This window comes from Strongylocentrotus purpuratus, unplaced genomic scaffold, assembly GCF_000002235.5.
Source record: "Strongylocentrotus purpuratus isolate Spur 01 unplaced genomic scaffold, Spur_5.0 spur5_scaffold_6, whole genome shotgun sequence".
NCBI classification, from domain to species: Eukaryota; Metazoa; Echinodermata; class Echinoidea; order Camarodonta; family Strongylocentrotidae; genus Strongylocentrotus; species Strongylocentrotus purpuratus.
Window position 1 is genome coordinate 5,513,177 of NW_022145612.1, and position 26,896 is coordinate 5,540,072.

Genomic DNA, 26,896 nt, shown 5'->3' on the forward strand with positions numbered 1-26,896 from the left:
TGATGTTGGAGAAGATGCATTGAGGGGAGAAAGCTATTGGCGATTATTTCATAGTGAGCCCAGTATTTTGATGAGAGCACTGGAAATATGATATTCGGGAGACGACGATCCACAAATTCCCTCCCTCCCTTCCTCGGATCATGCATGCCCCAGCCCCATTGAGCGCATCCCGGATCCTCTAGGCTACTTCAGGGATTCCTTACTCTCTACCCGTAATTTTGTAGGGACTGTCCCTTTCTGCATTGCACTCTCTGCGCTATGCATTGTACGTAGCACCTAGCTGGCTTACCAACTTGTTTCAACCTACGCTGTGATCTCAACACAGTTCCCAACACACACGACGCGAGTTACAGACTGGAATATTGACGTCCTGCTAATTGAGTTCGTCGAACAGGGGATCGGGGAACCCCTGAAGAATAATGAAAGTAGAGGTCTACACAGTGTTTGAGAATTGAAATCAACTATGGCAGATACTCGTGATTTTCTCCTAGAAGAAATTAAGCACCTTCTTAAAGGTAATTAATTGTTTGATACATTTATGTGAGCGGGTATTACATGCTGCGTATTATAATTCTCGCACAGTTACTTCCGTGTTGTGTGTTGTGATTCTGAACGTGTGAAGTGAATGAACTACATGTATAAGTTTTGAAGTTTTCAAACTAACGTTAAAACATTTGAAGTCAAGATGAATATAACAGCTTTTCATGTAGTAATTCATTTCTTAACGTGTGTTTAATACCATTTTGTTGGACTATTGGCTTTATAAGCTTCCATATTTATGGTGTGTAGTCTAGCATTATGAACTGGAAACTAAATATTCTACATTAGTACATGCATTTTGTTTAATGTCAATGTCATGAAAGTAGAATTTAGGCTAGATTGTGTTAAGTTACACTTGCAGTAAGAGTTATTAAATGTATGACTTTGACCATGAGCCTGGGTGGCTAATTTAAACCTCAAATTTATAAAGGCACACTGAAAATGTGATGACTGTTATTTGAGAAGGACTTGATTACATTCTTTTTTTGTTGTTATTGTTTTTGTTTTGTTGTGTTTTTATTTATTTATTTTTTTATTTTTTTTTACTTTGTTGACTTTTTTTTTTTTGGGGGGGGGGGAGGGGCGGCGGAAGGCACAACAAATTTAACCAATAACAAAAATTATAACTGTCTTGTAGTACTATATTGCTTCATAAAAACATGTAGTGTACATGTAAGTTATGCATTTAAGAAGGAGTTCTGCTGAGTTATACATATTTGTATTTTCTAACCCTGTAGTCACATAGCTAGTTCGCTTGGGCTATATGTTTAAACAAAACAAATAGAAAAATGAAAATACATGAAATCAATTTTATAAATATTTTAAAAGAGAGACATCAAACTGGAGTCAAAATGAAAAACAACAGTTGTTACATAGAATTTATTAACTTTTCATTTTCTTTACTTTCATTATAATGATTTCCAAGAATCCCATTTATGTTTACCTCTTCACTGCAGGGATGGCAACATCCACACATGATATATTCTTTTCCTTTGCCACAGTAGAATGATAATGAAATAAGAAAAACAACAAACTTAAAATGTCTTCTCCTTGATCTGGCCGGTATGCAGTCACCTAATTTCATGAGTAGGAACTACATGTATATATGAAGACTTCACTTCCATCAGGAAATTCAAAGCTGTTTTGAAATTGTGTCTGACTTCCTTCCTGGTAACCTTGTAAATGTCCTGGTGTCAAATATTTCAAGTAGGAACATATTCACTCTCATGCTAGCTCATACACACTTTGATTTACCAAATGTGTAATATATTGTATCTATAGGGCTACACTTGGTTTGCCAATTGATTTATTTTTGCAGCCAATCAGATGAATACTTAAAGGGAACTCAAACCTTAATAGTACGTGACTCTAAAAGAAAGCAAAAAAATCAGTGAAGCAGACTAGCGAAAGTTTGAAAGAAATCAAACCCCCCAAAAATATATTTTGAGTAGTGCCCCAAGGGAGAATAACAGAAACTAGTTATGTTAGGGGAAATAACGAACAGGAGAGTTGTCCTTGACTCTATTTCACAATCTACAAACAAAATTGCCATTATGAGATTTGCCTATCTATAGTGATCTCATATTTCAAACATTCATAATTCTCTTATTATTTGTCTTATTAAATCAAACTTTCACCACGCTCTTTCTCTTATTTGTTTGCTTCCATACAGGTACACTAATTACAAGCATTGGATTGCCTTTTGAATGTGGCTCAGTATAGTTTCAGATTGATATCTTGGCTGTTAATAGCCAGAAGGGCACATGAATTTATGCGTTCTGGCTCCAATACTAGTTTGTTTTAAAAATAGCTTTTGCAGCAAATCTTTGTACATGTCTCTGCAGCTCTCTCTCTAAAAAAAACTCCTCATTTTTGCCCAAGTTATATTGATTGTAACAATATGTATCTGCAAGTACGCACTAATATAAAATAAGCTTTTTTCTGACAATTAACAGAATCATATGACTAGGAAAAACGTGCCTATATGTAAAATTGCAATAATTATAAAAATATTCATCAATATAAATTGGGAAGGGGAGAGAGGAAATCAGTTTCTTAGAAGAGAATGGGAAGCTTCAATGCAAATATGTAGTTATGAATAGATAGTGAATTACATCATAGCCTCTTGATTGTATTATAGTGAAACTGATTGGGCAGCAACCTGTATAGAAAGACCATCTGTCTTTAAAGTGTAAAGACTGTATTTTGTTCACTTAAATAAGGTTCATCACTGCCACATACTAAAGTAACTGTGAACGACGACCCTGCCTATAAAGGCTACTTGTTTTGTCTCCCTAGAGTGGTCCATATATATATATACAGATTTAACTACTAGAAAATACTTAAAAACCCATATTTTATCAACTTTTTGTGATTTTCCTCTTCTATGAGACATTTCTTTATTACCAATAATGAACTTGGAAAGTGCCCTACTTCCAGCCCACTCACCTAGCCCATTGCTTTCAATAATATAAAACTAGGCTATAGCCTGGATTATTTCAACAAGTAAATTTGTTTTAGATTAAAAAATAGTATCTTTAATTAATTTGCAGATTGGAAGTGGGGGAAGGATGAATTAATGCAATTTAATAAGAAATATCATGTCCAAGAGGACGAGTCTAAATGATGATTCTTTCAGACCTCTTCAATGATTGCAGATCAAGCATGTTTCCTTTTACTACATGGGAGATCAGTGTTTGTTTTTTATACAGAAAATCTTGAGTAATAGTGTGGAAAGGAAGTCTACAATTAGTGTCCATCTGTCAAGGAATGAGGTCTTACTCTGATATGGCTATATAATCAAATACCATCTTAGTTTCCTAAAATGTGAATGTATAAATTTGAAGACTTATTTATACCTGAAAAAGAAGATTTTGTCATCTGATATTTGCTAGACATACATAAGAATAGTTTTATCAAGCAATACTGCTTTTGTTGAGATAGTTGAAGAAATGTTATGATTATTTTAATGTAGTTGAAGAAAAAATTAACCCTGATTTAATTTGGTTTGAATTAAAGCCAAATAGGGAGAGAAGTAAGTGAGTGAAAACTTGAGAAATTAGTAAGGTTACTTTGATTATGGACATGGTCTTTACTAGTCAAAACAAATTGGCAACTCTATAATTTCTATTAAATTCAAATGATGGATATTTCTTTTAGTCATCTGCCTTTTAAAAAGTTATTTACCATTTGAGTGTCATTTCAATTAGTATTCTACTAATTTACAAATATGATGCAGTTATGAATTCACTAACGGTATGGAAAATAGAATGGTTCCACCATAGATAGATAGATAGATAGAAATGGCTGAAAAACGATCCATTTCACAAAGATAAATACAATACAATTGCAATTCAAATTGAAAAAACACAATTTATGACATAAATCAAAAATCTAACATACAGACATTTCATAAAAATTCATTGATCAAATTCAAATTTTTGTTAAAAAAAAAAAAAAAAAATCAGTTCAAAGCAACATGGGAGAATTTCTTTTCAGATATCCCTCTTTATATACTTTAATATGAATGTACCCTATCCCCTATAAGAAAAGGGAAAAGAAAAAACAAAGCTGAAACAAGAAAAAAAATGTCATTCTTATTTGATATATATATTTTTTTTGCTATCGTATAGACATAAGCATCACACATGAATGGGCTTTTGAAACATTTACCCTGTAACTGGTATGATGAGTGATTAGCTCTGATGGTATCAGATTTAAATTTTGAAGTGGGATTTTTTTTCAGTTAAAAACTGTTAATGATCTTTGAAATGTCTTAAGTGGTAGGAGAACTTGAAAAAAAAAATCTTACACATAGATATTGATATCTTGTATTTCACTCTACTGTATTGTATGAATTGATATCATGAGATTCTCTGTTTCTATCCTTTTCCCCCTCTTTTTTACAGAGGTGCATGACTTTTTATCAATCACTTTGAAGAAGGAAAAACTAAAGAAAGATGTTGGATCCAGAAGAGATGACTTATCCCAACAGATCACCTCTGTCATTGGTAAAGTGGACAAGATCCTGCCAACGGAACAGGGTAAGTTTCTGACTGTCCGCGCTAGCTGCCAACTTACTGCTTTCTCTTCCTTTCACTCTACTTTTATATGCTGCATTCTGAGGGTGAAGGTGAGTGGCATGTGATCATAAGGCATAGTGACAGTTAGAGAAAATTTCAGATATGTAGAAACATGATTCAAATCTTCAGTAGCAATTAAGTATTCATTAGCGGACTCCTTCATTAATTATTCAATGTTTTTTTTAATTGAAATTGATCCTTTCTCAGAAAGAGCCAAATATACATGTGAATTTATCAGAAATGGCAATGTCACATGAAAAATGATTTGCTTTGAATCACCAGTATGACTAGAAACAGCTTTGCGACTAAAACTCTAGACTCATTTTTGTGCCACATTGTATTATTCCACATAACTTTACATTTGTGTGTACGATTCATATTACATGAATGCATGTGATTTTCAGCAAGATGTCTTATCGTTATGATGATCCCGAAATTCCAGAATACATAGTTATTTATACATTTTTTTTCTTTTACAATCCAATTAACCAGAACTTACCTTCGTCTCTAAATCTTCTCAACACTCTTTCCTTTCAAATTCCTAAACTGTACTTATCATAATTTATCATTCTTTATCACATGCATTTCTTTTAAAGAAGAATATGCTGATGTCGAGATAGAGCAATCCCACAATGCACCACCAGTGGAAGAAGACGATGAGCTGTACGAAGATACCTCCATCCCAGACTCTCCCAATAAGAATATCATGTCACAAGGCTCAAACCATGAAACGCCGGAGGAACCAGAACTACCTCAGGCATCAGAGAAGGATGAAAATGGAGAACCGTACAGTAAGAAGCCTGCTCTCCCTTTAATTTGCAAAAAAAATCCTTTCCAAGTGGCATCAATACCGGTAGTTATAAGGCTTGTTCAGATATGGTGCTGTAAACTGCCACAAAAAACCCACCATGGTTTTTTTTATGTGTAAAATGAATGACAAACTTTCACTGAGCTCTGTGTTATAAGATTCAGAAATGTGAAGGGCAACGAACCTTTCAGACTCCAATTGGATAGTTTTTCATCTTTGAAGTTAAAAGCATGTCAAGTGTAGGCCTACTTATTTGCAGCACATTTCTATCGGGTATTACAAAACACGCTTTTAAATGGTATACTTCAAAAATGGATAACATGTAGATTCGTTTAATTGTGATATACATGTGAATGTTCTTCATGATTGATCTTGTTTGATCTGGTTTGATCTGGTTTGATCTGGTTTGATCTGGTTTGATCTTGTTTGATCTGGTTTGATCTGGTTTGATCTTGTTTGATCTGGTTTGATCTTGTTTATTGCAGGTGACATGAAGATTGGTCCGATAGCTGTTACAGACCTTAACAAACCCCTTAAGGAAGGCTTCCTAGAGAAAAGGAGGAAAGGTATTTCAAACTTTGTTTATATTATTGTTTGCATCATACATTTTGGCAATGCAATTGATATTACTTTCCAAAAATAACTTCTTAAGCTAATATATTGCATACAGTAAAGTCTACTGACTCAAAACCCCAATTATAAAGAGCAAAATATGTTAATATTTGGTAATTGGTTGCCTTTAAAGGCGCACTGTCCTACTTGTAGCTACTTGCTCCCTCTATATAGAAAACTTCCCCAATCGGTGCCTGTTGGTCCCCCATGATCCTCTTTTTCTTATGTTAAATGAGAGCTGAGTTAATGAGATAGCCACCTGTCACAGTGACCTCGCTGGCTCGCTGTGTGGTCTAATTCCTTCTTGCCCAGTAGTGGTGACGGTCTTTAAGGTACGTAAAGCTTGGCTTGTAGCCATCAACAACAAAAAAAAAAGACATGTTGGTTCCTCATACCGCCTGTTCTCTATGATTAGTATTCAGGCTAAAATTAACTTTTTTCATGTGCACACTATGAGAGCCATCTAATGCATTCTTCTTCTTGGGGCCTCTTACAAAAAAGTTCCAACTTAACACAAAGTTCAAGAATCCACGCAATTTCTTACTTGATGATTCTAGTCGATTAAAAGTAAAGTTGTTCTTGATTTTTTAAGTTGTGTGTAATTTTAACATTTTAGGCAAGAAGCATGAACAGTGTACCAGAATTCCTTCATTGTAATCAAATTATATAATTGGTTGAATGATTTTGTTTTGCTCTATAAATGTATCATCTAGAGGGGCAAATAGGAATCTCCCTGTGGCAGCGACGCTATTGTGTCATCAAAGAAAATGTCTTCTACTATTTCAAGAGCTCCACTGACAAACAGCAGAAGAATGTGATTGTACTGAATGGCTACGAGGCAAGGCCTAACTCAGACTTTGATAAGAAACACAAAAAGAGGGACTATATATTTGAGGTCGTCTGTCCAGCAAAAAGATCTTATCAAGTAAGTTGTGTGAAAGGCTCACAAATTATGAAATTATTGTAATGGATATGAAATAAAGTATCCCTGTTTTTAGCCTTGTTTGATAATACACGATGCAATAAGCCCCCTCAAAAAAATGCTGCGGTAAAATAAAATAACCAAAGCTCAGTGTGCTTCTTCTTTCTGTGCATCTGTACTCTTATCCTCATCTGCCATTCAAATTGAAACAAGGAAAATGATTTCATTTTGGTGTGGTGGTTTTGAGGTGGTTTACATGGTTGTGTGTGAAAAAAAAGGATGAATATTCTATTATGAACTCAAATGAAAAATTATTTGTAGTAGAGACACTGTTTTTCCCCTTCTATCAGTACTATTCATCTATCTGTACAGAAACATGTAGTTTGCTAAAGTTATTTGTATTTCACCAGGAAGTACTTCCTGTCATGAATGTTTGGCAAGAATTTTCATTTTGGGATTTTCCCTATGAAACAGTTTTTTTTTTAAATATAAAAAAATGCTGGGATTTCCCCAGGTAGTCTTGGGCTTTAATCCTGATGATGTTATAAGATAAAAAGGATTCTTCTTGTAACAAACTCCTTGGGGCCTTGAACAGAACCTTGTTGCTCTGAAACCCTGTTCTATCAAGGGCTAAAAAATAGAATACAAAGAGATAAGACTTTCAAACCTACCTCATTATAACAGTGTTCTTCATAATGATGTTCCTCTGTATTAATATATTAATGTCTTCCCATTTGTTGGTGTGTTCAGTTCATAGCATCTAGCTCAGAAGAAATGAAGGGCTGGATTGATGCAATAGCTTTAGCCAGCACTGTGATTCCTGCAGTAGGTAGGTAGCTCCAGGAAAAAATATGAAGAGTGAAAACTTAAAGATAATACTCTCAGCAATACCATGTGTATTACGTCACAGTTCACATACACCAGCTTTGGTGGAAGTATAACAATTATTGTGTGTACCCAGTAAATCTCACACCCCAAATTTTATTTTATTTTTTGCTGTTTGCTTGTTTGTCAAAAAATTGCCTCCTTCATAAATAGTGAATGAAATCTGCTCCCCCCCCCTCCCTTCACCTAAACTGATGTTAGTATGCTTTTATGAATACTGGCCATACAAATTTTCTAATGGCTGAATAAAGCATTAATCAACCAATAAAGGATTGCTACATAGTAGTAGTAGATGATTATGAAGCCAGCTTGTAGGGAATCCTCTATAAAAACGATATTTCACAAATATCCACTGCCATAAGAAGCTAGATTTTAATTAATTTTTTTTTGGCTTGCAGTTGGCTGTACATTCTTGTAAGGTATTCAGATATAAAGATTGAAATATTGATGAATTCTTGACAATTTGCAAATTTCAACCTGTGTGAATTTTTTATTGAAATGCAAGAGGCTCTACCTATCATAAAAATACATGTCATTTATTTTGAACAATCTTGACATCGTTTTACGTTCTTGTCCCTTTCTTTTGAGCCATCTTTCATATGTATCATGTTTTCCTTCTGTACAACAGAATCATCGACGAAGTCCATTCCTGAAGCTGTGGCACGTACACCTACCACCGAAAAACCACCATCCCCGATACCGGAAGATTTTGATGAGACGTACGATGATGTAGACACTTATCAGAAGACCAAGATGCAGAAGACTCCTGAAGCTCCACCACCAGGTGACCAGGGTGAGCTCTATGATGACACCGGGCTAGAGATCATTGACACCGATGAAGTTTATGAGGATGTGTCTAGTGGTACCAAAGAGCCAGAAGGGGCACCCAGACCGCCACCACCTCGACACGGTGCACTTCCTGAAGTACCACACACCCCGTCCCAACCCTCCATACAACTTCCAGCTATTCCTACATCTCAGCGTCCAAAACCAGACCTCCCGAGAAGGGTGTCTGATGAGAAGCCAGCACCCCCACGGAGAACGAGTGAAGAGAAGACCCCTGTGAAGACAGAGAGCTTGCCACCTCCCCCAACCGTGCCTCCTCCCCCAATCCCAACCTCGCCTCCCAAACCAGAGCCATGGGAAGAAGATTATGAGAACATTTATATGGGTATGTGGGACTGTTTTCCTAATGAGGATAATGAATTAGAGTTCCAGAGAGGAGACTTAGTCCATATTATTAGTAAAGAATTTGATTCCTTTAACTGGTGGGTTGGTGAGAAGAATAGCAAAATTGGTCTGGTGCCAAAAGCATATCTCATGATGGCATATTGTTTATGATCCAAGTCAGAATTGGGCTGTTTCCAGCTAGTGACTAAGGTTTGGCAAAGCAGAACAGGAAGCAAACCTTCTATATATCAATTTCAATCCTTAGTAAAATATGCTACATGAGAAAATGCATTTTATTACAAAAACAGTTAATGTTTACATTTATTATCATCTATCTATCTATCTATAGATAACATACATGTATTATGATAGGAATTTTCTTTTTTCGTACATTATACATCATAGCCTCAATAAGTCATTTTTTAAATATGTATCTTGGAGGTAATCTTCCATTCTGGAAATATAAATTTATTTAGAGACAAACTAGTAAAATTTTGCTATATTACGCAATATTTGCAGGTGTTTTGGTGGAATTTGTGCATGTGCTGCAAATTGAATGAAATGGTTTTGCAGCATTCCAAAATGATAATTTGATTTGTCTAGGTTATGCTTATGTGCATTCTTTATAATAGGTGTACCACCTGACTATTATAGGATTTAAAATGACCTCTATTTTGCACAAAATGGGAAGCATTTCAAGCCTTTGCCTGCCTTTAAGCTCCAATTAAACAGGAAAACCAAGTAAAATATTGGTTGTAACATAACCTGCTTTTAGCATTTTTAAGAAGAAGGAGCCTCATTTTCAAGGAATCCTTTTTTTATATGGTGTGAATCAAGGTGACTTACTGGAGGCTCAAGGAGCTGCTTCCACAGAGCACCCCAATAAAGTGATATCACAGATTCCAATAGGTTATAACAGTTATTGTAACTTGTTATTGATATCAGGTTTGATGAATCAGGGCCCTGAGGTCCCCCATGTTTAAAACAGTGTGATCAAAATGTAGTCCATCTACTATATATGTATATTGGAAACACTCATTGTTTGTAGACTGCTGGCACAGACTTCAATTTGACACTTAAACATGAATCCATGAAGTTTGAAGCTGAGCTAGCCTACAACTTTCATTCTCTTTATGTGTGAGGGACAGCTATACAGCTCATATATAGTGCAGTAGACTGTGTAGTCTATATAGTCTCTTAGTTTACATACTCAGTTACACACACCCTTGACAAGGGTTTGTACTGGCTAAGTATATGTTGTTTGTAGGTAGTTTGTTTAGTCCAGTAAACTAATATGACAAATCAGAGATCACAGTGTACTTTTAACTTTACAAACACATGTATGTATACATAATTGTATGAAATTGATATTTTTATATTATATTTTGCATTTAATTAGTTAATGAAGTTCAAGATGTACCAAAAAATTACCATAGTTGTATTTTATACTCTATTTTTCTAATCATTAAACATATGTTTGTACATCAAGTAACTGTTTAGTGTGTCGGTACACATTGAGGTTAATTGGAAATCTGCAGTGGTAAGCCTCCGACAAGAGAACAGATGTAGAGCTGTCTCTTCTTGTTCAAATGGGAGATCTTTCATTTTTATTTTGCCACTACAAAAATGTCTGATGTTAGAGTTCTTGCAGTAGTCCAGATTTCAGGATATTTAAAGAATTAAACTCCTCCCACTGAATATCACTCAGGTTAATACAAAATATTTTAGCTACAAATTGTGACTATAATCTTTGATGATTATTAGTCTGTAATATAAATATTTAAAGGGCAAGTCCATCCTGATATTAAGTTGGTTTTAATAAATGCAAGGAAATGAGGGAAACAAATTAGTGAAAGTTTGACAAATATCCAATTAACACGAGGGAAGTAAATATAAAATGTAATACATTCATCAATGTTCCTTTAAGTTCATCCTACATTCCAACATTCTTATACATCAATGTCTCAAATCTTCTGCAGACATGATGCAGAGAACCACAAATAGCATGGTGCACTTAATATCATTATACCACTCAGTTTGCATAGGGACCATTGTTAAGAGCAGCCATGATTTTATACTCCTCAAAATATCGCCTCTTGCCATTTGATTCAAACATGGTTTTGCCACAGCAGTTGTTTAAAGTAGCTTATCATGTTTGAAAGGGGGTCTTGACAATTATAATTGTTTAACTCTTTTTATTTTTCTTCTCAAGGACCTCTAGATCTGTATGTGAGGAATAGCTCTTTGCAAGCCAAGGTATTTTTTTCTGCATTTAGTGTTTTTGTCTGTATATATCTAATGGCCATATCAATGTCAGCTTAATCATTTAGCAATTTTGTATTTTTATTCAGGATAATGTCAAAGAAGGTATTTTCCATTAGTTTCTTCATGATTTTTCCCAATAATTTACTGAAACTGAAAATGCAAGCCTTTATGTTAGTGCTAGCATTAACCACGACCATTAAAATAACAAATGTATTTTTAAAGAATATTTTAAAAAGGACATTTCACATTGGATGTTATGTGAAGAATTAAACAGTAATATTCATTATGTCGGGATAAAATTGAAGCTTTAAAATGCTCTTGTACAAAAGGGAATCACTTTGAATCTAAAGATATAGTTTGAAATCGTGGATCAGTATGCCCTACAGTAAGAATATAAACTTTTCCATGGATTTGTATATTTCTGACATACGTGTACGTATTTATGTAAAATTATATATTCAGATATTGATTTTTATTACAGGTTTTTGAGAAATAAATATGCCAATTATTTTGTTGATTGCTCAAAAAGAAATGTTTCAAGACCTAATACTGCCTCCCACCCATGTCAACAGCCAAGTTTGCTAGTGTATTCAAGTTAGTTGGTGTTTCAACTCAGAACTCTGATGAATCTCTCCAACTTGCCCTGAATGAAAGAACATGTATCTATGAATGATATCCACCTTTCAGAAGTTAGTTGCTAATATGTGTGCGAAGTCTTGGACAATCTTTTGGGTTTTCATCATGAGAGAGTTTTCCAACTATATATGACATTTTGAATAGAAGAGTAAACTTTTATATCAAGGTATACACAAAATACATACAGAGCAGTTATGATTTATGTCTTTACTTTATTCCATTTACTAAAACTACACATGGTAAAACATTTTTCAGGAATAAAAACCCTCAGCAAAACGGATATCAACACTATTCACATATCAGTTTTTAGTAGCTTAATGTTTGCAAGCAATGGACAAGAATACATTTTTAAACAATACTAGATATATTAAGCATACATGTGCAGCCTTAACTACCATCTTTTGGCACCTGATGAGTAATATTTGTATAATGTATAAGATATTATTTTTGCATTGAGATATTTTAACCGAGAACAGAGACACAAATATTTATGTGATGAGTAACGCAGGCTACTTACAATCATAAATGCATATTCTCACATAAGCATTGCCAGCTCATTTTTTCATGTTGTCAACAACATTTAATTCACAAAAAATAAATCATCACTAAAATAACAGCTTATACAGTGCATTACAGGGGATTCGTAATATAAAGAATGAGACCACTAAGAAATGGATGAATGTTAAAAAACAATCTAATCTTAAATTTCAGCACAACAATCTTCACAATCCTTTCAGGCGGGAAAAACACAACATCTGATTCTACACAATATACAAATCCACTAATTTATGGTATGCTTGCAAGGTGGAACAAAATTTTATAAATGGTGACCTACATAATGAGTTTCAAAGACACAAGTTCATATCTTACTACATGTAATTCACTTATCTTTAAGATCATGTACAGCGACAAAAAACTTGGACCTCGGACTACCTTCCTTTGCTAAACCAGATTTTGACAAAAGCTTGAGCCCAGCATTATGTTGAGTAGAATATGGACCATGAAGACTAAGGATACCAGCATTCTTTTAAAAACCAAGGAGAATATAGCAGTTGCATTGGTAGATCTTGTAGAAAAAGGAGTGCACTTGTTGAGGTCCAACCTTTTTGTTTAACCATGAGCACAACATAAAAGTTATGAGATGGGCTTCGCTTGTCTGAGACGATCCTTTATTAACCTCATTATTAACTTTTTGTCTTGAAAAAGAATGTAATAAATCTCACAAATGCATGAAATAGCCAGGCAAATATTCAGAAAGCCTTACTAGGCCGAATTGTCAGCTATGTACTATAGGATGTGTAAATTACTGTAATTAGTCAATAACCAAGTAAGGTTGTATGAAGGGAGAAATTAAAATGTGTAAAATGTCATACACAACAGCTGATAAGTACATGTACACTCAAACATCATTGCAAACATATTACAAATGATCTTAAAGCTATTTCGGTAGTGTTTTGCCGGAGAACAGGTTATGACTTACAAACATAATTTTTTCAAAGATTTTAATTTACACTGATTATTCAGGTTGAAATATCACCATGCAGAGACTACATATGATAAGGTTAGGTTACAGCCTAAAAAAGAAATTAGAAAGCAATACAATGAACATTAGTAATGCAGGAATGCATATTCCAATGCAATTCCAATGTATCTACCACTGTCGCCATACTTTCCTTTTTAATTCCTGGAAAGATGATGGAATTTCACCCCCCCCCCCCCCCCCCCCAAAAAAAAAAAAAAAAAAAAAAAATTAGATAGCAATACAAAGAACAATAGTTAGCATTATTTATGTCAGATTGCTATCATGAAGTTCCAATGTAGCAATCACTGTTCTCTTGTAATTCCTTGAAAAAGTATGGAACTTCATCATCTCTTTGATCCGAGACTTTAAAGATGTTGAAACCTAGCTCAAAGTTTCGAATTAACTGAGTGAAGGGGACTAAATACATCTGGCATTTTCTTATAAAACATAATAAATGCAGCAATTTGAACTTAAATGCTTCATGACACAGTACATTTACAAATACAAATACAAAGCGCCCACACAACCCTACATAGAAAGCCGAGTGTTTCTTTGGAATGTATTGAGGTCTGTCTACTTTATGCTTCTTTGTAGTATTAAAGCGGTGCATACTATACGAAGAGTGAAAATACATAAGGCAAATCTTTCTTCAACTGAAACTAAGAAACAATGCTGATTGTAGAAAAAATATGACACATCTATACATTGAATAACAAGAACTCCTTATATATGATTACAAAAACAAATAGACATTGAAAGAAACAACCTGTACAATAGAAAGAATGATATTAGGAAAAAAAAGCTTACACATGCGGTTTCTATTTCAATATCGGTGTCATTTAGGAGAAAAGTAGGTACACACCACAAATATTTGGGAACATCTCCATTGTACATGTAACATGAAAAAATACTCGACAATGGAGTTTCCTATTTTTGGACAGACTTTATATTCTCAAAATTTTTGCATAAATACTACATGCACTTGATGCAGATCAACATATGGATTATGTCTAGTGATAATCAGTATTGAGCTATGCTTGTCACAAGAGACCTTTCATAGCATGTCAATCCAGTTATCCATTTATTGACATAGTGAGAGCAACAGACAGAGACAGAGAGGGGGAGACAGAGACAGAGAGGGGGAGACAGAGACAGAGAGGGGGAGACAGAGAGATGGAGAAGGAGAGTAAGACATTTTCATATTAACAAATAATACAGGGAAACCCCATTACAAGCAAATCTCTACATCCGTTTTCGCATTAAAGATTGCCAGCCGGTGGCACCTACTACCCTACATAACATAGTCTGCTAAGAGCAGTTTAACTCAACGTAAAAATACTTGAGTTAACGAAGGTCCTTTTTTTAAAAGCAAAAACTGTCACAGCAAACTAAAAACATTTTTGGTGTAAATGAATAGCAAGACAAAGAAAACGGTAGCTGCATGCTAGAAAAGTCCCTGTGTGTAGGCAAGCCTAGGGTATTTTGTCTCATAATGTTACCATCATCCATGAATCCTTTGCTGTCCCCGATATTTCAAGTTGGTCTTTGATCAGACCAAAATAACAAGGAAAATGATGGTTGTGATAATAATTTTTGGTGAGTTTGCTCAACTCTTGCTAATGTCTGGGGTAGTAAATGACATAATACCTAAGACGTGCTTGTGTACATTTGTTATCAAATGTTATATTACTAAGGGGATGGTGCTCATTCATGCTTTTTCGCAGTTCCACTTTGTTGAGCTGGTATACCACATCGAGTATAGATGGGGCTTTTAAGAAGCAGGCAGTTGCATTCATGAAAACTTTTCAGAGGATCCCTGCTCTGTCAAACACATAGACATCAATGTACACAAAGTTTCTTTTTTTTGTTCAGGAGGGAGAAAAAATTAAGTCAACTTTAACTGTATCTTTGGTGTAAATGAAGCACCTCCCAAGGTGAATGCATAATCAATGCTTGGGGTTTGGTTCGCATCTATCCAAGCTTGTTTCTTTGAGGTTTCCCTGTATCCGCATCACGTGCCTAAGCGAGTTTGATGATAGATGAGGAAAACAAATAGGGACGTACAAAAGATGTTTACAAAAGATGTGAGCGACCAAGAAGCTGTGCTTTTATCTTTTGTCCTCCTCGTCATCTTCACTGTGCCACGTCAAACGCTCTTCGTAGAACTGGATGACAATCTGAGGGCACCTGTGGTTGGCTTCCTTGGCTCGCACAAGGTCTGCTTCGTTGTTGTTTTTCCTGGAGAGGGATTCAAAGAAAAGTGAAGAAAGTTTGATGTCAAATTAAAAGAGAATCTTTGATTATGTTTTTAACTTGGTTTCATCTGTGTATGTTGACATTTCTATTAATAATAATAATAATAATCTTTTAGTCCACTCCAAATTTTATTAAACCAAAATGAATCTTTTTTTTGCCCAATTGATCGTGAGCCCAGCAGCCACTGAGCAGCACCAGTTGTTGAACGCCAAACAAGGTAGCAGCAACTCCCATCTTTTAACGTCTTTTGGTATGACGCGGCCGGGGATCAAACCCACGACCTCCCGGTTGTGAGGCGAACGCTCTACTGACTGAGCCAACACTCCGGTCGTTTTACCTTCGTAGCTTCCAAGTCTGGGAGAAATTGTCTTGGTATTCCCCCCCCCCCCCTCTTAAATACAATACAAACTAATTAGTACTGCAACTAAGGGTGTTAAAATAGCAAGAACCCTGTTTAAAGTTATAAAGGCAGGGACAAGGATAATGTGAACAACTATCGCCCAATATCGATCCTACCAACAATCATGAAGGTGTTGGAAAAGGCTGTGCATTTTCAGCTTCATGATCATTTGTTAGAGTTTGACTTGCTTAATGCTCAACAGTCAGGTTTCCGAAAAGGTTACTCAACGAATACCTTATTGACATATGTTAGCGATAACCTGCACAGGAATATTGATAGTGGTAAATTAACAGTATACGAAAGGCCTTTGATTCCGTTGACCATAGCAAGTTGCTCGAGAAGTTATACACATATGGTGTACGTGGTAATACACTATCGTGGTTTGAATCGTAATTCAGAGGTCGTTATCAGTTAGCAAGATCTGCAGGGCCCCGTCTTACAAAGAGTTACGATCGATCCAAATCAATCGTAAGTCCTCCAATCAATCGCAAGTTTGCAGTCTCCTATCTCTTATGTACATAGTTACGATTGATATCAATCGCAAATAACTTACGATTGATATCAACTCTTTGTAAGACGGGGCCCTGATCTAGTTCTCCAGTCTGGAGTACCTCAAGGTTCTATACTCGGACCCCTGCTGTTCACCCTCTTTATGAATGATCTGCCCAATAGCGTTGAACATAGTAAGGTGATGTTGTATGCCGATGATACGGCAATTATGTTCAGTGACTTAAATCCAAAGGAGATAGAGAGTACAATGAATAGTGATCTAGACAGGGTTAAATCATGGCTTTGCCATAATAAACTATCCCTTAATACGGACAAGACCAACTTCTTACTTGTAGGGACACCCCAAAAACTACGACATATTGAGGCACCAATCGACATAAAGATAGATGGTCTGCAAATTAGACAGGTAGAACATGTGAAATATCTTGGGGTGTGGTTGGACCAGCACCTTAACTGGAATGAACACATGAAGCATACTTCCAGCAAAATTGCTTCAAGGTTGGCACTGTTGAGACGTGTCAGAAAATATCTAACGATAGACAGTGCCAAGTTATTGGCAAATGCACTGGTATTACTATATTTTGATTATTGCTGCACCACATGGTCAAATTGTAATCAAGGTCTTCGGGATACACTGATTAAGTTGCATGAACAGATGGCTAGGATTGTTCTCCAAATGAATGAACTTACACCATGTTCAGAAATGTTCTCAAAACTCTAATGGATGAACAAGAAAAAACGTTGGCAATTCCAGAAATGTAAACTTATGTTCGATATTGTAAACGGTATTTCCCCCTCAAATCTTCAAGATATGTTTACTCAGTCTGCAGCAACACATCGTTATAGCACTAGAATCGCTGATACTCGTGGATTAGTCATCCCCAAAGTTAAAACTGAAAATGGTAGAAGGGCCTTTTCCTTTGAGGGTGCAATGACATGGAACAACCTCCCCAGTGAGTTACGAAATGCACAAACTAAGCAGTCATTTTGCACCAGTTATTTTAGAAACATGTAAATATAACCCAAGTACTCGCAAATAAGTAGCCACTATCACAAACTTCAATATTTAGTAACTTTCCAATTGCAGATCACTGTATTTCTCATAAATATCCTACAAATTACAAATAATTATGTTTTAGACACACTGTCACCTCAATATAATGTTTTTTCTTCTTCAAAATTTGTTTATGTATGATTTACTTGATGACTTGATTTTATTGGACTTGATTTTTTTTGTTTGTGGATTTTTGTTTGTTTACTTGCTTTATGTCTATGTCTATATATGTATTTTATGTTATGCAGGGCCCCCAAGAATAACAGTACTTTAACTACTGATGGGGCTACCCTGTTGAAATATTTCTTGTACAAGCAACAAAAAAAATCCTAAACAGATTTTCAACCAGTGCTTTGCTATCTACCAACATAAATCAAGGTTTTTGTCTTGCAAACATTGGCTGTGTTTACAAAATAGAGATTCAATGGCAAGTTTCATGACTACATGAGAAACGTATTGTGTATTTTCATCCACTGATCTCCATGTGAAGCTACCTTGTGGTACCCAAAAGGAGGGTAGAAGCATCTCTTTGGGAAAAAAGTGCTTGATATTAAAAAAAAAAACTATCAAGACAATCCCTGCTGCAATCAAACATTTTAAATTACCATTGATTTAATCCGGATAGAATAATCCCAAGCCCCCCCCCCCCCCCATCCATACTTTTTAATGTGTACTATCACTTGAAAAAATAATTTGAGCACAGCTAGAATGTATAAAATCAACATTAAAAAATATATATCTGGCATTTTATAAGTTAATAATTAAAGAGAATGAAGGAAATAAAGGATAACATCAAAAGTCATGCACAGAACCCAAATTAAACTTGGGTTCCATGAGCACCCTATGATATGTAAGCAAGTACACATGTGTTGACTAGTCTACTCAATGAGTATAGTTTTTATATTAACTGAGAGTATATTTCACACTGCAATAACTCTTTAGTAGAAGAAATCTATGATTTCATTTTGTGAATGTAGTACAAGCGATATGGAATGCCTTACATCAAAAGCAAAATGTGTTTCATGATTGGTACACTTTAAATATCTTACCACTTCATGAGGAATAAGAGTTCATTGTTGGATTCTGTGGCACCAATGATTCTCTCTGGATCCAGCCCTCTGTCAAATCCTCTGTACTTTTTCTCATCTTGTTTCGTCTGCTTGCCATCTTTGGAAGGCCCCTGTGGAATGCATAGTATACATATGGAAATAAGCTTGCTATCATATCATTTTTACATAATAGTCATTAATAGTGATTTACTCATTTGCGGTAAAAAACAAAATTTAAAGAGACGGTTGAGTTCTGAAAAATAATTTGTGAGCGTTTTCATTGTTATTAAATGCAAGTATGGAAGAACATCAGAGAAACGATATTCTGTTCATGAATATCTCAGAGATAAACTTATTTTTGACAAATTAATTCACAACTACATGTATTAGGATTAAGTCATATCTATATCAAATAATGAAAACCTAAGAATTCCTAAACTATTACAAATCAGACTGTAAGTATCATAAAACCAGGGTAATCTACTCATAGCTTTGGTGATAGTGAGAAATTTGTCATTCATATAATCTAACTTGATACTATTTAAATTAAATCTATTCAATTTGAAAAGACAATTTGTTCAAACAACTTACAGATGAGTCTTTCCTCTTCTCGGTTGCAGCAGCTTCTTCTTTCCTTCTTTTCTTTGCTGCTACATCTCCAGCAGCAACATTTTGGGCTGATTTTCTCTTTAAGGCCTCCTTTTCTCGAATCTTCTTTTCATACGCCTCAATTAAATCAGGGCACTCTAGATTGTCCTGGGGTTCCCATGTCGATTCATCACTGCACAGAAAAATAGTATAGAAATTAAAATAAATCTCATGCAATTAAACAAAAATGAACAAGTTCAAGGTATATTTTACAGCCCCATATGTATATTACAATAAGTCATACATTGTAGGTACAACAGTTGTCTTTGGATCTGTAATAACTGATATCCCGTAATTCTGTCCATGTAAAATAGAGATTTAAAGTATCCATTAATAAGAAACACACTTTTGTAAGTAAAGTTTCAGTATCTTGCATAGTGGATGACTCGTGAGAAAATGGCACCAAAGAAATGCCAAGAAAAAGAGTGGTCCTGACTAACATTGATGATACTTCTGTTGAGCAACAATTAAAAGTTAGTGCCCACCAGATCCTCAAATTAACTTAATCAAATGTTACATAACCTCCAATGGCTAGTTATATTCTAGTTCTTTTGAAAACAATCCGAATACGATGATCACATACCTGTACACTGTACATTTCAAGAATCAAAAACTGTTTACAGAATCATGATTATAACTGAAGTTCATCATACTTTTATGTATTCCTTTGCATGTAGATAGGTCTATATAAAGTATGCCTCAAAACTGTACGTACACAAGATCCTGAAGTACATGTATACCGGTAGTTCAAAGGTCGCAGGTCTAACATTGCCAAGATAACAAATAAATTTACCACTAGGGCTATTGCAGTGACCGAGATACACCTGTAGTACCATAACTATAAAGCCCTGAGCACATTACAGAATCCAGATACTGCCAGGTCAAATTTCAGATGATAAAACTTTGGACAGAGTTAAATTCGTACCTCCACTAATAACCTTAAAGATAAAGACCAGTTATGGTCAAGCGATTGCATTGTGAAAGAAACGTTGTGGAATTGATCAGAAAAGGTTGATCATCTAGCATATAAGTATTGGTGTGTACTGCAAGGTTCTGGAATCATCAAAATGATAAGAAATTTGGCCCAGTCTTCGTAAACTTACAAGCACTGTACACAGAAAGATGTATATGGGACTATACGCACATGTGCGCGACACATGCGTTTATCTCTTACACACCAATAGATAAACTAATTTACCAAATATATCAATTAGTAGGCGGTTTCCCGGCAAATTTTTTATCATCATGTATTAGTCAAAAAATATTCTTTCACATGATTGGTAATAAGAGCTTCCATTTCATTTTTTGAAATTGGGGCATTTCCAATACTGGTCTTTACCTTTAACACAAAACCTAACCCTTATCCTAACCATAACAACCATTTTCTCTCTCAAGACTGTGAATATATTCAGTTTTACTATTATGAAGTTTTACTATTATGAAGTCTTATTTATTACAATTTTTAGAGGATCATACAAAGGGAAGTGTATTCAGACTTGTACATTGAACAAAAGCAAGTCAATTAAAAAATCAAAAGAATCAATTCAGCTGTGTATAATGATCATAAATTCATAATCATTTGCTGTTTATTACAGTGCAAATTTTGTAGTCCCAAATAAACCATTTTATGTCTGTTGTTAACTTATTTCCATAAGGATTTCTAAATACGTCATGTAAATGTTCTTTATCCTGACCATATTCTTTTCATGGGACAGATTACTTTGTAATGTACTTACTCTCCATAGCCCTTCCACTTGAGGAGGTATTCTACTCTTCCTTTGTGTATCCTCTTATCGACAACCTTCTCCACTTGGTAGACCTCTTCTTCTTCCTCCTCACTTTCTCCCTCGGTTTTCTTTTCTTCATTTTCTTCACCTTCTGGTTCAGGCCCATCTTCAGGTTTCCTCTGCTTTTTGCCCATCTATTGTAACAAAGAAAAAGAGGCAGAGGGAGAGAATAATTGTATGTGAAGCTCCTTTCTATTTCAGTGTTAAGGAAACTAAGAATTCTGACATCTTCTGATATCAGAAAGGTCATGTGACTGCCTGTCTTAAACTTCTAAATTTGGAAGAGTTGGATTCAGCATGTGTCGCCAAAGTCACTCACTGATACCTCCTGCGCCGTTTTACGTGAAACTATCAATATTTTACGCTGCAATAGCTATTTGCCATTCTGGCAGGATCAACATCACAAACTCCAGTCTTAGGTCAACGTTTTTAATGTAAAGTTCTAAATCGCATATATATCGGTTTAATAGGAACACAGTAAGCAAAGCTTTATTCAGGGTTCGTACACTTACACATTTTAAAAATTCCATGACTTTCCATGACTTTCCATGACTTTCCAGAGCAGGATAATGTAAATTTCCATGAACATTTTCAATGATGAACATGTCTTAGTTACTAGACCTAGGTCTAACTTAGTTCACAAGCACTTCAACTGTGCCTCGTATAATGAAAAGTGGAAGTATTTTTCGAACACTGAAATAAGACGCGATCTGATCTGGTTTACAAAAAGCCACCAAAAAAAAAGCCAACATTGGTCTTTTTGTTAACATCAGATCGGCTCTTATTTCAGTGACAGTGTTCGAAAATACTTTCATTTTATTACGAGGCACAGTAGAAGAGCTTGTGAACTAAGTTAGACCCAGTAACAATGTTGTTTTTAAAACTAAAGATGACAGAAGTTTCCTCCGAGTCCAAACAGAAATGTGGACAGGCTAGTTTTCGTGTGGTGATTCGTTATCCCCTGTGTAAGTGAGCTGCATCATACAGGTGAGTGAGCTAAAGACACGGGAGAGCTTCGGCCGGCAAAGTGCCTTGTGACAGGGCATAATTTATTGAGACTGAAAAAAAATACTGAAAAAAAACTCTCTTCCTTTCAAATTAGGAACGTAGTTTAACTTCAAATAGTAGATCCTATTCTTTATATGCATTATGTAATTCATGTTGAGACACAGAGATTTTTGAAAACCACTAAAAAGTAGCATTTGAGGACTCAAATATCCTGTACCTGACTATATAAGGCGCACCCCCGACTTTCAATATTTTGCTGACGGAAAAAAGTGTGCCTTAATTGCGGACCTTGGGGAAAGCAGCAACCACGAGGCTAGGCTAGCACACGCTCGCACAATGGACGCCAAATGTGGAATCAAATGTGATTCAGGGTTGCGATATTCCGAGTAAAGAGCAACACGATTTTTAAAGGGGTTCTTAAGAAAACACGAGTGGCTCTTGATGCATAGTTTTTTACATTTAAATTATTGTTTTATGAATATTCTGTGGTAAAACCCTGGGGTAAAACACCTTCATTCAAACTTTTAATCAAAATCAAAGTACAAGCTCGATCAAAAAGTAATCGTACAGCGTGCATGCAGCATTCCTGTATGTACATACACCAGCATCACGCACCGCACCTGTCACTGCAAGTCATTTATGCACACAAACATCTTGCATACAGTATGAAAGACACAATAGACACGATACTAGTAGGTCCTAAAGATATTGCGTGTAATTTATTACGAAAAAGTTCCTGTGAACCACAGATTTTACAAAATGTTTTTTCCTTTGTTCACAAGACAAATTAAATGCCATTTTAACAAACATCTTTCCAGGAGAAATGGATGAATTCCCTGACTTTCCCTGACTTTTTGCTTCTGGAAAAAACATTTTTAAATTCCCTGACTTTCCAGAAATTCCCTGACCTGTACGAACCATGTTTATTATATCCAAAAATAATAAATAAATTTCCACAAATTTGACTACCTAATACTGTTTTCACACTGGCAAAATTTTGCTTAACCCTGTACTATAGGTGGGGTTAAGGGGGGTCTTAGCCCCACCTATAGTCCGGGGTTTAGCTTATTCCACTTTCTGTTCAGACTTGTAATTACCAAAGTGGGCTAGCCCCACCTATAGTACGGGGTTAACTAACCATGCAAAATAGCAGGGCTAACCCCGCAATTGTGGTGCTAACTCCTGCTAACCCCCAAGTGCGGTGCCAAGCAAATGAATGAGAACAGAAACGAAAAATAGTCCGGTACTGCGCAATGGAGCGTATCGCAGCAGGCCAGATGCGAAGTAAGGAGCCCACTGTCCAATCATAACATTCACGATATCCGGGGCTAACGAATTGCAGTGAGAACAGCGTGAATTTTCTTATTCCGGAATAGGAGTCTTCTTCTTCTCTTTCTTCTTAGTCGTTTTCTTTGCGCAAATACGCTTCGCTCCTTGGCAATGGAGATACCACGCACAAATCGTGTGACCGAATTCTGGGCAGAAAAATGCTCCGTCTTCTTTTGGAAGTATTTTGCTTATCATCATTCTAGGTCTATATTTTAAGTGACTATAAAATCCTGTTAGAGGAATAAATTTCTTTTCTTTTGATGGGTAGAACTAGAATGCCAATTAAAAGAGGTAAGAATTCAAAATATTAGCGATTTTCAGGCAGAGCTGAGGATTGAAATGGGTTATAACAAAATATTGCAAAATTATTTACTTTACTTGTATCAAAGAGAATTGTTGCTGAGCTAGCGCCATGAGCGTCCCTGGACGGTGTGTGCGCTCTATAAGTTTACACTATTATTATTATTATTATTATTATTTCCCCTTAAGTGACCGAATGGGACTAAAAACAGCGTGTGTGAAAAGCCCCCCAAAATAGTCTGGGGTTAAGGATAGTACAGGGCTAAGCAAAGTATAGGGTTAAGCAAAACCAGTGTGAAAAGAGTATAAGTGTGTTGCCTGATAAGTGTAAAAAAATGCTCCTCCAGCGAATGCCATAACAGTAGTTTGCAAGGTTCGTCATGTGTGGGAACGAGTGATTATGTTGAAAATTGAAATTGACCATGGTTCACACAGGCAAGTGCATGCCAAAAAAAGGCATGGCAGTATTGGCATTATCGTGAAATAGGAAACCACTATTCGCTCAACACTGCGTGAGTGCAGATGAACGAGTGGTTTCCCAAACCATGATATGGCCGTGCTAATCATATTTTTATACCTCACTTAAGAAATCCTTTGGTCAAAATTGCAGTCGTGATTTTAATAGCCATTCCAGTAAAGAAACAAAAAATGCCAAAACCGATTAAGGTAGCGCGCCCAGTATTCGGTCAGACAGCCGTTTCAACAGCTGTAACAATTTAAAAAATAATTTATTGGCGACAAAACTTGCACAAATCAGGCAGCTGAACAACTTTTCTTAACTCTCAAAATCAAATCACATTTAGGTCCCTGGAAAGATCTCCAAGTTGGCTCGAAATTGGTCAGTGTCGCAAACTTTCTGCACTTCCACTTCTGTTACTACAAATACTAGAACATGCGCTAACATGCATAGCCATATGTAGAAGTCTATTGCGAAACAACTACGTGTGCTGTCGTCGCAATGAATTTAGTATGTGTGTGAAGAGGAGTTCTTCCGTGTTCACTCCATCGCAGTGAATTCGCAAATGACGCACTTGCCGATGTGCGAGAGGTATTTATACGATACCCGATACTCTCGACCCTACCCAAATCAGAGGCTAATTAACGAAAGAGACAGACATTTTTATACGTAAAAACCAGTAAAAAACAAATTTACAACTTAAAAGTTTAAGTTGAAACATCATATTATTCATAACAATGATTTTGAAAAGAACGTTTTTGAAAATGCTCTGAACCGTCTCACATGCGACGCTGAAGACAAACATGGATGGATTTGAATTTTCATTCAGTTCAGACTCAGCTCAGACTCTCTCACTCTCACTCAGTCATAGGTCTACTCACAGTCCTACTCACAGTCCTACTCATCAGCTTATAGTCCTAGATAGTCATAGAGCCACTCAGACTGATTGTTACAACTTTTAAAGTTAGACTCTAAGTTAGGCCTACACAACCAGACTTGATTTTCGACCAGAAAAAATAAACTGAAAACTAGCTGAACATAAACAAAAGAAACAACTAGCATGATGACCATAATGACGAGTCTAAATCTACTCAAGCAACCTCGGGGTCTAACGTTAAATACAGTATTTAAAAATATTGATATGTTACCTTGATCAATATTGTTTACAGTTTCTTGTTGGGTCTTCTGATCTGACGTCGCGTCGGCATGCACAACTAGATTTGCGAGCGGAAATTCAACACATAATCCCCATGCACTGTACTACTGCACTATTCTAGTTTCGCGGGAAATCAATGGGCAGCGCAGTGCAAGAGTCGAGTGCATGTACGGTACAAGATTCTGACACCGAACTACCTCGACTATATTTCGAGTTCGGCCGATGTGTTTTTTCGCATGTAAAAAACATTCGTGCTTTCATGGTTGGTAGATAAGTCAGCATTCAGGGACGACCGGGGGGGGGGGAATAACCATTGCAACCAACAACGTTCAGTGGCGTATCCAGGATTCTAGGGCAGGTGGTGGTACAAGTCTTGAAAACAAAAAATAAGTAATAAAACAAAAAAATTGTCCCTTTCTTTCCACAAAATTCGAAGAACCGGGTGGGGCCAGGCCAGGTCATCTGATTTGTTTTATTAGGGGGGGGGGGGCATTCGCTCGTTGCATACTGTCAGATTTAACTCAACACCATCCATTTAAATGAAAATTACAGGTATCAAAGGTATGTTACATTCACAAACATCAAGGTTATTTGAGGGCAATTCCACGGTAACGGAAGGACACTCAGACAAGATTTTTGAACTTCAGGTTCATACTAAAAGAAATGTTTTATTAGTATGTATTAAACTATGGGGAACAAAATGTGTTTCAGTCAAGTGGAAAGCTTCATCAACTTCACAAAGTTTGGATAAACACTAATTAACTGGAAAAACCATGTCCATTTTTATGTCCTTCCGTTACTGAGATAATTAATATGCACATTCTTAAAACTACTTAACTATAATGACAATTTTTGGGGGAGAATTAAAGGCACTTATATAGGTATTATATCTGTACTGTTTCACATCTTATACTAATAAAACAGTTCTTTTAGTATGAACCTGAAGTTCAAAAATCTTATCTGAGTGTCCTTCCGTTACCGTGGAATTGCCCTTGAGAAAATCATGAACAAATGAGACGTTAGCTCATTTAAACTGTGAAAAAGTATGATCTCTCTGGAATGTTATATTTGTATGGTTAAAAGAAAAGAATATACAAAATGATTTGTTCACAGATGAAGAATATTTTGTTGGTACTCTCAGGCGCGTACGCAGGATTTTTTCAATGGGGGGAGTTTAACATTTATAAATCGGGCCGAAAATTTCGCAACGACTCAGCCGACCGCTGAATAAGTGGGGGGGGGGGGGGGGAGGGGGGTAAGAGGACATTTTTTTTTTTTTTTTTTTTGGTCTCGAAATTTGAAAATTTGTCATTTTGCTCCGTAAATAAAAAAAAAAATTAAAAAAATCCAAAGGGGGGGGGGGGGGTAGGGGGTTATGGGGAGGGGGGTTTACACACAAAAATATACCAAAGGGGGTGGGGTTCAACCCCCCCCCCCCTGTGTACGCGCCTGGGTACTCTTATATTTCGTCAAGTTATTATTTTTGCTAAATATTTTATA

General features: G+C 35.9%; 2 protein-coding genes across 2 annotated transcripts; one reads left to right on the forward strand and one right to left on the reverse strand.

Moving 5' to 3' along the window:
- The first annotated feature begins 272 nt into the window (after window positions 1-272).
- LOC580191 (src kinase-associated phosphoprotein 2-A) lies at window positions 273-12,823 on the forward strand. Its single transcript, XM_780264.5, has 7 exons — window positions 273-515; window positions 4,449-4,583; window positions 5,219-5,413; window positions 5,916-5,996; window positions 6,756-6,967; window positions 7,715-7,793; window positions 8,478-12,823. The coding sequence occupies exons 1-7, from the start codon at window positions 464-466 to the stop codon at window positions 9,188-9,190; spliced, it is 1,467 nt and encodes a 488-aa protein (XP_785357.4). The 5' UTR covers window positions 273-463; the 3' UTR covers window positions 9,191-12,823.
- Window positions 12,113-25,572, reverse strand: LOC752896 (chromobox protein homolog 1). Its single transcript, XM_030973303.1, has 5 exons — window positions 25,389-25,572; window positions 21,096-21,280; window positions 19,303-19,492; window positions 18,712-18,842; window positions 12,113-15,680 (listed from the first exon to the last, which is right to left on the reverse strand). Exons 2-5 carry the CDS (start codon window positions 21,278-21,280, stop codon window positions 15,551-15,553), a joined length of 636 nt encoding a protein of 211 aa, XP_030829163.1. The 5' UTR covers window positions 25,389-25,572; the 3' UTR covers window positions 12,113-15,550.
- Between the last annotated feature and the right edge of the window lie 1,324 nt (window positions 25,573-26,896).